The 12876-nt window shown below is 37.6% G+C and overlaps 1 protein-coding gene across 1 annotated transcript in view; it reads right to left on the reverse strand.

Moving 5' to 3' along the window:
• MMS22L (MMS22 like, DNA repair protein) overlaps positions 1 to 12876 on the reverse strand; it is a 98523-nt gene that overhangs the window by 26626 nt on the left and 59021 nt on the right. Inside the window, exons 14-15 of the mRNA XM_019471052.1 lie at positions 3766 to 3956; positions 1113 to 1263 (exon numbers count right to left, since the gene is read on the reverse strand). Coding sequence (XP_019326597.1) covers positions 1113 to 1263; positions 3766 to 3956 — 342 coding nt within the window. The remainder of the gene's footprint in view (positions 1 to 1112; positions 1264 to 3765; positions 3957 to 12876) is intronic.

Here is a 12876-nt window from a genome sequence, read left to right on the forward strand (position 1 = left end):
GGGAACCCACACCACAACCACCCCAGCACCACCCATCTATCTATTTTAAGTTCATAGAGGCCTACTTAAAGCAAATAAATTTTCTCAGGTATATAAAATTCTGACTGGACAGAGTCCTGGGCAATCTGCTCTAGCTGACCACGCTTGAGCAGAAGCATTGGACAAGTTAGACTACGTGATCTCAAGAGTCTCTTCCAACCTAAACAATTCTGTGATTCTGTGAAAATTCAACATCAGCATGTAAAACATAGGAATGTGATAAATTTTCTAAACCTATTATTTAATTTAAAGCATCCATTTAGCAGGTCTCAGAAACCTGAGCTACCTGAACATTAATATGCACTCAGAAAGTGTTCCAAGCTTGTCAAAAAGTTTTAATGCATGCATTTTCTTATGATCGTTTTCCTTATACTTTCAATACTGCCCAACCCATCTTCTTCAGCTTCCTGCAGAAGTTCTTCATTTTGAAGAAGTCAAGACATTTAAACATTGAGTACTTACTATATAGCATCTTCAGATCTCTGTAATAATGTTTATCTTGACTTTTCATAAGAAGATTTAAGTTTTTGTGTTAAGTATAACTGGTAGGGGAAAAATAAGTCCAGTACCTTTAACTAGAAATTTTAAAATTTACCAAGTTACATTATTCAACTTCAAGTGCAGCTAGGGCAGGAGGCTACTGCCTTGCCAAACTGTAACAACTTTGCCCAAGTGTAACAACAATAGAAGGGGGTGAATAACTATAACTATGCAAATTAAAAACAGGTTATGGGTTCAGGAATTTCACTTCGATGCAGTATTGCTCTTCACAGAAGTAATTCTCTAAAGATATTGTCTAGATTCCCATTTTACAAAATCTATTATTAACAACACTGTTTCCACTGGGAAAAAAACTAAGTGGTTTACTATATAAAAAACAAATAACTTTTTCAAAATACTTACCTATCTTCCTGACAAATTTTGAGTATCTTAAGCTATTTACACATAAAAACAAACAACCCAACCCAAATAACACCCACTGTCCCCTGTGAAATGTCCCAGATGATTTCAAGAAACCTAGAACTTTAGCAGATGCAAAGAACATGGAAGAACACATAGTCGCAATTTTTCACCTGTTTTGAATTAGGTGACTTAGATATCTTGACACCAGCTGAGGCCACACCATGTCATCCCATCCAAACAGCTGCATCATTGATAGAACAGGCTGTGGCTGGAGATCTGATAGGGCTTTGCTGGGTATATCCAAAGCTAAGAGAGTAAAACCTGATTTTAAAGAGAGAAAAACATGGCACCATGTTAATGATTTCTCAGTACCTCCCTGTTCCACTAAAAAGCACTGAAAATTAATTACAATTAATAACGTGCAGCCTGGGAGTACCAGAAATCTCAATTAAAACTGGGCAACTATTCTAACAGATAGTGTTTGTACACATGTTAAAATGTAGTCTCTGTCCCAAGGAGTTTGTAAGTCAATATGACACACTGAATGCAAAGGAAGGAAAATGGATCCAAACATATGCAATTTTAAATACATTCACAAAATCACAGATTATAAATCCTGAAGGCATAGCTTTACCACCTATGCAATAAAAACCATGTTTTAAAAACTTGCTTTTTTGTCTTCTTGGCCTCCCTTTCTTGCCTCCATCCACCACTTCTTCCCTTGTACATACAAGTATTACTGTGTTTTACAGTGTTGAGTTTTATTTATTTGCTTTGCTGTTTTTACACACTTCTCGCAGTGAAGAACTGTATCTGGAAAGAATTCACTCAGTAAAAGCTGTTACCTTTCTATTTTTAGAATAGACTTCCATGTATTAGAAGTTAATGCGTAAATAAAGCACTACGGACAAGCTTATTCTTGAAAAAAGGATCTTCATGTAACAGTTGCAGATCTAGAAATTGGGACAGTACTTTGTGCAGAGTTTTGATTAATGAAGCATAACCTTTTGCTGTTTCTGTTAGGTCTACTGTGGAATCTATATCTAACACTACCCGAATTAAAAAAATATAGCACATTCTTTATGCTGCAAATGACAAATACATTGAAACTCAGGAAGAAAATGGAATCCGAAATGCTGAGCAGTTATTAGGTTATAGGAAATGAGAGGCATCAAATGAGTCAGGAAAACTGACTTTGGAGGGCAATGAAACAAAGGGGTTCACTAGTTCCCAAATTCTCCAATTCAAGTTAAATATTAATGTAATATGAATTTACTAAAATAATGATTTATAAAACTGCACGCATTGAGAAGCTGACTTTGAATTAGACAGAAAAGGCTAGTTTTCAGGAACAACAATGAAGCTATTTTAATTAATGGTATAGGGACAGACTACCTCAAGCTATGAAGGACTTCACATTTCCTTACGTGCCTCAGAATAAAAAAGGTCATACAGAGTCCCCACTCTGCCTTAGGTGAGGAAGCAATTTGTGCCAGCCTTCTTCCAGATTATCACACTGTTTCTACAGCATCAGCTATAACATAGGTGGGGGAGAAATGGGAGACAGACACAATAATGTGAGTCCCAGGCTATTTGCCTGGCAGGGGGAGCAGGAGAGCTGTGACAACTGCTCTCTCCTCTGGGCTGCAACCTCTAAGGCAAGAAGCTCATACAGCATGGGAAGGGTTTGCCTTCCTCTGTAGTACTGCCTAACACATCTCTATAAAGCAGGTCACAACCGCACTCCCCTGCTTCTAAGCAGAGTTTATAATAGGTTGTTGTTCTTGCTATTTCACTGTGTTAATATAAAATAAAAAGCTATGACACTGTAGGAAATGAATGAAAGTTTTGACATTAACAACCTCTTCCTTTGATTTCTATTGCTGTTTCCCATACATGCTTCAGCAGTGTGAGACCACTACCGTTGCACACTGCCTCCTTCATTAATGTTACCTACTAACTGCAGCTCCTGCGGAGCTGCTTCAAATGAAGGGTCTTTTAACTTTTCTATTACTAACTCAGTACTACTCAGCTTGTAACTTTATCTAATTCAAATTGTCCTGGGAAAAAAATATTTTATATTTCACTTCTCTAAATTTTTGTTAAATGGATACAAAATTTCATTGTAAGTACAGAATACATTGTAAGTACAGAATACAATGCGAGCTACTGATGTTTAAAAAAAATAAACTGGGATTTCTTTCTATATACTGCCATGCTGACTCGTTGCACGTGGAGTTCACATACGTATAGAATGTTGTACTTCAAGATTAAAACCCTTCAGTGTAAAGCAAGATAAATAATTAAAACGAATTATGAAATAGTGTTATGACCATGACCATAAAGGTTCAGCGAAAAACAGTCATGTAATCAACCTTTTTACATTTGGAGACAATTTTTAAATATTATTTTAAGAAAAATTTAGTTTGAATCGCAACCATAATGAAAAGAATAGTTCAACACAAAACTATAACAAACTTCTACAAAAAGATATAAATTCTAGATATAGTGAAAGAAGTTATTGCTAATGTTATACAATATAAATGAGAATGTTGATTATAATCTGTGACTAGTAGGGAAAAAGAAGTCAGGCTTGTATAGCTTCGAACCCCTTTGGAGTTCTCAATCTGTGTTCTATCAAGTAACTCAACACTACAATATTTCTTCTTGTCAAAATATTTAGCATAGAATCTACTTTTTGCATTTATGCATATTTAAGTTACTGCATGGAAGTAGAAATATCCCAAAATACAAAATCCTTGAAAGCTTGCAGCCCAGAAAATAGCACCAAACCCGGTAGTCGCAGGGAGAGTCAATGCTAACCTGCAGCTGTATCAGCAAGCTGCGGGGAAGGTGGCATCTGTGACATTCTCTGGCTCTTCAAATAGGGAAAGAAATTTCTCCAGAGAGCACTGGCGACAGCAAGGTGGTGCTCTTTCGCCGCTAATGGAAGCTGTGCGTCTGGGGCCGTGTTCCCTAGTTGAAGTCCCTGGCTTACACGTTTGTGCACACTCCTAGGAAGAAACAAAAACAATGTTTACGTTCAATAAATGAAAAATTCACATCTTTTAAAAATGCATTTACAACTACTTTAAACCGTAGAGCCTGAGAACTGAAGGATCATTTCGTGCAATTAAAACCTTTATGCAAAGGCATTATGCATACCAGTTATTTGATGGATGATTGATGGCATATTAAGCACCATAAAGTTAATGTTAATTACTAATGTCAACCATTAATTATATGCTTTTTAGTATGTCAGATCAAAATGAGAAATAGGCAGCTTTAAAATGAATATCTGCATTTTGCAACCGCTAGCATGACAAGCAAGTCTGCTTACAATCCAAAACCAGATGCTTTTTTTCAAAATTTTTGTCAGTAGGGTTTTTAGGATAGTGTTGTGTACAGCAAATAATGGCAAATGATTTTGATCAATTGTAAAGCTTCCTTCTGAAACCTATTTCTCATTTGTAAAAGCTCACTAGGTACGAGTTTTGATAAGAGAAAAAGATTCATTTTATCCTGATGCGCTGCAGACAATTAGGTTTGACAGCAATGCCCACAGCTTTGTTAGTACAGTAAGGACAGAAGTTACCACTACACATAACTCCCATCTCTTCCTGAGACAATGTGGCATGAATTCAATAACGCACTCAATTTTCTTTGATTCTTCTAGTACCATTCCTGCTACTTAATCTAATTTGGAAGTTGTGACTTTCCAGAGGTTTAATAGAGATATGTCTGCAGGGAATCAATGTTCTCAGAGAAATGGGGGAGGGGGGGAAGCATTAATAAATTTGTCTGGTAGAGCAGGATAGGAAGCATTACTGCACTGGGCTGATCAACTAAATAACATGCTTATTAAAAACAATCTGTAGGAACGCACTATCATTCCTGTTCCTATTTATCTTCTGGTCAACTCAATTGAGATTGTGCATTAAAGCACAGGCAGTATTATTACATTTGCTTTATTAAATTCTATAAACAGCACTGTAAAGTCAGAGTCGAGATATTTAGAAGATAATGGCAAACAGTGGAGGCATCGAGACTTGCCTTAACACTAACATTTGTAGACTATAATTTTTTTTTCTTAATTGCCATTCTCGCAATAGCAAGTGTTTCACGAAACTCCTCCCCTAGATCTTTATTCTGTGCTCACTCTAATTTGAAATAAACCAAAACAAAATTAGAAAAAACTCCAGCCCCTAGTTCCCTTCTGGGAATGTGGGAAAATTATGAAAGAATTACACAACTCACAGCACTCATTAGGACATCTGAAATGGAATAATTTTAAATAAAGAGCAGGCTGGCTGCAAGGCCTTCCCGTACTAGGGTTGATATTAGAAGCACATCTCATTATATCAAATTAGTATCCAAAAATTCTGCCTAACACATAATTTAAAACATAAAACATACTGGCTGTCAAAGGTAACGATACCTTATACCTGCCTGCAGGCATACATTGGTTTCAGTAGGACAGACAGAGAGAGAATTGAGTACCAGCTACTTTTCAAATGGCTACATTTAACAGACATGGAAGGGTACGTTATATTAGGACGAATCAAATACTTCTTTGAGAGACGGTGCGAGTCCAAACACAGGAACAGAAGCCAGGAATTCTAAACCCAACATTTATTCCCTCTGTGGCTTCAGATAAATCATACAGCCTTTGTTAGCCTCAGTTTCCCAGCCATGATATTTGGATAGTAAGACAGCTTACCCTTTAAGGATGCTGTGAAAACAATCAATGCTTAGAAACTGAGGATTATGTTCAGTATGTCAGTTGGTATTCCTATTTACAAGGCATATTCTCCAAGTCAACATGAATTGAAACAGAAGCGAGATTAGAATAAAAAGTCAAGCAATACTTGTTTGGGAGTACCCCTTATTAAAAAAAGGACGAAGAAAAGGGTGCAGAAATAGTGAGGTCTAGAGGACAAACAATGAAAAAGTAAAAGCAGGGCTAAAGCAGCAAGTTAAAAATATATTTTTTGCCCATCACAAAAAAAAACTTTAACAGTAAAAACATAAAGGGCTTTTTTTGGTTTATGTTGTTAAGAAAGGAAAGCACGGTGCCTCATAGTGCAGAGAATAAAACTTACGGGACCAAATTCTGCCCTACTTATATCCAGAGAAAGGAAAACGGTGCCTCATAGTGCAGAGAATAAAACTTACGGGACCAAATTCTGCCCTACTTATATCCAGACTACACTGTAAAATTGCACAAAGACCTTTTTCTCTCCTCTAAATTGCCTCTCCAAAGAAGGGTGCCTTGCATCTCCTTTAGCCATCTATGCAAAGTAGAAGGGTGTACAGACTTCCAAAGTAAGGTAATACATCTCTGTGTCAGTGGAGGGGCAACACATACAAATCAGTATTTATGTTTATTCATAGTAACCTACACAAATGCTTGCAATAAGGTAAATGCTTAGAATTGATGGGCATCAATATGTGTTGCAACTGATGTAGCCAGCTACTTCTACCAACAAGCAAATTTTTTTAATTCCATAAAAATATGGATAAATACACTTTTACTTTTTATTCAGGCTTCTACATTTTTCTAACACTAGACAAGCGTACCATCAAACATCACTCCATTTCTGAAACTATATACATGTAGTTTTCCATTGTGTTAAGAGCTCTGGAACCACTGGTTGCCTCATTACGATGGTAATAACTTGGTGTGGTTTTTACTTGTTTTAAATCGTGGATTTCCTATTTCTGTAAAAAGCAGTGTGTTTTTTCATTTTGCCATCAGATCAAATAAACCCTGGGTTTATAAAAGAAGGGAGTGTTTGTGCTACCTGAATGCGGATTGTGCTGGATGTATAGGTACAGCAGTAGTAGGCGGCATTATTTTCTACATCCTACACCTGGGTAAGGAATTGCAGCCATTTATCCAGATGCAAATACTGTAATCACGAGCCATGCTTCTGCAAACATAATCCATGCCTTTGCAAGCCTGGATTACTAAAATGGAGTGAAACTTCAGGTCAAGCTGGAAAAGTAAAACACACAAAATGCAGAAGCCTGCCTATATAATGGAAACTCAAGTCACTACCAGTCCATAATCTCCACTGGCTGCATAGTGGCATCCAGACTTAATACCATGTCATTTAATTTGATCTACAAGGGTTCAGAACTCCCCAACATGAGAGAAGACCTCTCTCCTCCTATCAGCATTGCCAGGGACACATACTACCACTCTCAGGGCCCCCCAGACTATAAATACAGACACTGGTTTCTTCACAGATGGTACTTCCAGTTCCTCTGCTCCCAGACCATGCCAGGCCAGCCACAGTACTCAAGAACTCAGCTGCCCAGTACAGCCAAGATTAAGCTCAGGAAAGTCTTTTTAAAGGACCTGAATGATCTTTTGCTGTTGAAACAAATAAATAATTAAAAAACCAACACCTGCAGGACCAACACCCTTGGATAAATCTAGGGAGATTGGGTAGAGATATATGAGTATTTCTAAAATGATAAATGGCTGTGACGCTTAGAATTTCAACTACTACCATCAGTTCTTTCAAGGGAAAGTCAGGCCAAGTAAAATGAAATAAAGCATCATCACACTCCAATTCAAAGACAGATAATAGGGGCTTTGTGCTCTCTGTAGATCAATGGACTTGAATAATATTTGAACTTGGAGATTTCCCTTCCAAACATTCTCCCTCTTTTTGCTTCACTGTAAGATTATCAACACAGTTTCTCATTTTGATATTTTGGCAGCAAATGCACTGTGCCTTGGTCCTATTTTAATGTTGCCATAGAAGCGGTAGTAGCAACAGAAGTGGTTGGGGAAAGCTGAGGCTTCTTCAGCTATGGGGTAGCTATGAAGATTTCAGCATAAAGAACTGAAGACATATGGAGATCAGCTAATGCAGGGAACAAGACAGTGAGAGTTTTGATTTCAGTGAAGAAGACAGAAGAGCTTTACGTTCTCCCAACAAACCCCAGACACAGAGGTGATGCCAGCTACTTGGAAACGTGTACAACAATAAAGTTATCATCTTAAGGTCTCCCAAAAATTGAAAGCCACATTAATACAATGAAAAACATATTTGTTTCTGCTGAAAAGATTAGCAACAAGTTACACAATAAAGATGGCATTAAAATAAAATCCAAAATAAAAGTGCCAGCGTTGACACTACTCCATTTCATATGGAAAGGTGTTTCGGCTTCCCTTCCCCTCTTACCTGCCAACACAAATAAATTATATAGCACTACTGTATGGCAAAACTTCGGGCTTTCCTGTAGAAATCTATCCAGTCATATCTTCTGTGGTTGTATAAACCTCACTGCAGTGATACACTCAAAATTTGTGCTACTGCTACAGGTGCAAAACTCCAAGATCTCTGCTAGACAGCAGTCCACTCAGCTTCAGTGACCAAACAATATTTACCAAGCAGCATTTCAGAATTGAGTTCAAAGTAACTCATCCAATTTCACTTTCTTCAAATGCCATAAAACATCAATACTTCTTTAATACCTCTACTCATTTCTTCCTTTCATTCCACCAGAATTGTTGCTTTTTACAGTGACCAGAACTGGAAGCGAGGTTTCGGCAGAAGCCACATGCATTTCCAGTAACTAGTCCTATCCAAAATTAAGCTGAAAAAGATCCTTGCATGCCCTCCATATGCCTTTGAAAATAATCCAGTATGGGTATTCAACTAGTTAACTATTATGCCATTTAGTTACATGATAATTATAGAAAATTGCAACTATAGCACTTATTTCATTGATCCATAGAGATACCAACTCCCATGTTGACAAACTCACTGTTCAACTTCTGCTTAGTAATTTGTTCATAAGTATTTACTTATTTTTATGTCTGTGCTTCAAATATGCAGTTTACACTAAATACATGTACATTTCTGAAGTCATGACCTGTTATACTACCATAAAATATAATACAAAGTGTGAAGGAGAACACATTTTTAGACTGAGTTAATTACTTCTATACAGAATTTTTCAAAACATTCAAAAGAGAAAAGCTACTTTAAGTATGGACTATAATACTGGCATTCACAAAGGCAAGGACAGAACAGTTGCATCTGGGTTCAAGTCTTTTATGCAGTATCATGGAGCTGTGCCAAGGTACAAGTAACAAACTGTATGATCCTACCTCTCTTACACATGCAGATTCACGAAAATGAAATGGATCTGGATCCATAGAAGTGGCACACTAGCTGCACAGTGGTTCCACAATGGCACAGCTCCTCCAAGAAGAAAGTGCCCAAACTAACCATGCTTAGAGATTGGTGTGAAGTCGTAGATGTGGGTTTCAGGCATCTCATGGTAAAGGCTTTTGGCTTCCTCATCACTGGTGAAAGATGTGACCACTTGGCCTAACGTGTAAAAAGGTGAACCTTCTTTCTCTTGGCCATCGTTTTGAATGCAAGTAGGCCGGGTTGCAGAGCTCTGCCACTGAACTCTTGGTTATCAGCCGGTTTAGTAGGTGCACTGACAGCATGCTTACAAGAATTTTAAGTGCTAAAACATCTGGTTGATGGCCTCAAAGTGCCTAAGCTGGATGCTAAACAGCTAAGGCCTGTGAAAACAGCCTTAGTGTCTCTGGGCACACAAGTTTAGGTACTTAGGGAACTTCAGTGGTTAAAACGGAGTCACCTACAGACTTTCAGACACTTCCACATTCAGGCTGTTTCTGTGAAACACACATGAAGGAAGGTGACTAAATTCTACCCGAGTCTGATTCAAACAACAAAGTCCTCTTTTAAATCTGTTTCTAAGCTCTTTGGGACATAATTTCTTTTTTATATCCCTTTGTATAGCACCCAGTATATTGAGACTGGTATGACTGCAGTAGGAACCGGACAGAAGAAGTAATTCCATCTCAAATCAGAATCTCTCAACTTAAGTTGTTTCCGTATCTGCAATATATGTACAAAGTGTCTATAAAGTTTCTTCATATTTGAGCAACAGCCTTTTCACTCTTTGATAACTCAAAAAAAACCCTGAAAGAGCACAGAATTTTAACCCACCTTTATGGTATTAAAAAAAACAGATTTCAGAAAGATAAGTAACATGAGAAACTTAAGGCCAAAAATAATTTTTCCCATCCGTTAAAAGAAACATTTGAAAAAAAAATCTCACAGTTTATAATGAAAGTGTCAGCACTGTGTAAGCCACAATGATAGCATCACCACCACCACAGAGCTGTACTGCTGACCGTACAAACAGAACTAGAAAAAACATGATACGATATTATCAAACATTAACATGTCCCCATCGGATCAGAATCATGTTTCAGTGTTCTTCCTTCAGTTTAATTTGCTTCAATAATCCACAATAAACTGCATGTTTAAATGTTTACTGCAAAAAGGATGTCCGAATAATATGCCTGGTTATGTATGCGTATGATGATCACTAATTGGTGCGATGAGGTAGGGAAGGGTAACAAGGGAAGCGGGATGCTTTTCAGAACTCTGACATCCAGGATTTGTATCAAATGCTTTAATTCATCCATTTGCGCGTAAGTTTTTTATAGCACAGACTTGCACAACATCCTACATGTCAGTGTTACAACACGCCTTCAGCAGGCACAACAATGTGAAGCATACACAAAGTGATACGTCCTAGATGTTGGATGACATCCAAAGGGATAAAAGGATGCAATGGTTAAAAAGCAGGGCACAAACAGATCTCAGACTCCCGAATCATAATTCCCAAGCTGCTCACTTAGTCAGATCACCCTCTTTTGACTGGGAAGTCCCCTAGGTGCCTGCAATTCAGCTATGCAAATGCTTTCAGCTAAGCATCTAACCCACAATCTCAGTCTACTGGGGCCCAGAAAGCTGATCATGACTAACTCACACCAAGAAAAGCAGGCTGCACAAAGTGCAGCAGCAGTAGCTACCTTCATTTGAAGACCTGGAATACACTTTTTTTTATACAACAACCAATGAGTCACAGCCTCAGGGTGGAGGGCAGCTAGGTCCAGTTTTGATAGACTGGTTTTGGGATCAGGCTCTGCTCTTGGATTGTGAGTTTTACATTAAGTCAGTCACTGGATAAAAATGTGAAATCCCAGAACAAGGACTGGAGCCCATGGCACTCTTCCCTCCCTGTATTACATCCTAATCACTAGGTAACAGATATTTAATTGTTCAGGCTATTTGTTGTCTGTTATTTAAAAAACAAAAGAAAACAAACAAACACCCAAAACAAACATGTTTAAGTATGCATCTTCAGCAGTGGGACTCTACAATGGTTCCAAGCACACAGATTTCTGTTCTTCATGACAATGAATCAGATGTCTCTGGACCCACCAGACACACATTAGATTCAATCCTTCACTTCATATTTTCTGTAGGCTACCAGTAGACAAAGTCCCACACAGAAGGCAAGAGTGGTTTGTTTTGTAAGACATGCATGCTGTACGTGCCAAACAAGTTGCTGCTCAGCTGGACCTGTTACTGTAGGCCATCAGACCACTGTATCTTGGAAGACCCCTACACCATTTGAAAGCAGGAGTCTTACAAGTTCTGGTACCCTCCTAGCTCACCTGAACGGAGCTGACAGGCAGGCAGATGGCCCTAGCGCTCAGGAGTAAAAGGTCAAGAGAGGCCTTAAATCACCATAAACACTCTAGGACTGAGGTGCTTCAGACCATAATTTAAAGGACTTGTTTATATATATGTGTGTGCAGAGAGATATCTATAGAGAGATATAAATAAAAATACTAGGGCATCTAGCTTAGGCTGTAAGAGACACACAGACATTAGGGCAGCATTTCAGTTAGGACAGCTTCTCTGTAAAACTTTAACTAATCATTGCTAAAAAAGATACCCCACCTTCCTCCACCCAAAAATCCCAACCATACTATTTTCTGTTTTTTCCACATGCGCATCATGAAACATTGTCCCTAAACATCCTAAAACATTTTGCATTATGTTCCCCTAATTGAAAAAATGCCTATTAACAAAATAAAAAAGGCTACAGATCCTTTCAATTTACCACACATCAATCGCTGCCTGAGTAGAAGCAGATCACATACTCTTTCCTATTGAAGATACAGTAGGTGTAAACGGAGCCATTCCAATTCTTTCATTGATGGTATAAATCTTCAAATCTCAGTGGAAGAGCCTAGTATATTCCTATTGTTAGTGGATCATTGACAGAACAGACTCAACAGTTAAGAAGCTTCTAATGTGACAATTTATATAAGCAGAATAATTAAAGTATATTTGAAATCCACATAATCTCCCCCAGTCAAACCAATGAAGGGCAGCCCATGGGCATTCAAATCACACATTGCAATTTAGCTCAGGGTCACCTTCCCAAGTTAAATAATATCAACAGAAAATACTTTAAACTAAATGATCCTTACTCATTACTAAACCTATTCAAGAAATTACATAAAGCTCTTTGAAGATACAAATATTTTAAGAACAGTTAACCACTTTAAACAACTACTTTTTTCCTTTTAGTGATTTGAAGACTAAAGCCAAGTTTCGCTTCTCAGACATTACTTGGGATATTCACTAAAACATAGGAAAGAGTGGAGAAAATGTGACAGATCCTTTTAAATGTTATCATGCAAGTACAGCAGCAGCAATATTTTCTCACATTACCGGAGTGTGCATTAGTACAGACGATGCAAGTTGTCAGTAATTAAATAATTATACTATCAACAGCTAGGAGATCTAGCTCTTATGATTTTTTTAATATTCTCACAAGCAATTATATTTTTTTGACTATTTCTGTTTGGGGTTTTTTTGTTTGTTTTATGTATCTTCTACAAGTAAGTCTCATCAACTGCACAATTATAAAGCATTTCATTACATTACATTTTGACATAAAATAAAAAGTAAATCAAAACCAGCACTCTTTCTCAAGCTTTCCAAGTTTAAGGTTATATTAAAAAACCAAACAACCCCCCCCCCACAAACAACACACCCCACCGAA

Source organism: Aptenodytes forsteri, unplaced genomic scaffold, assembly GCF_000699145.1.
Source record: "Aptenodytes forsteri isolate BGI_AS27 unplaced genomic scaffold, ASM69914v1 Scaffold384, whole genome shotgun sequence".
Lineage (NCBI taxonomy): Eukaryota > Metazoa > Chordata > Aves > Sphenisciformes > Spheniscidae > Aptenodytes > Aptenodytes forsteri.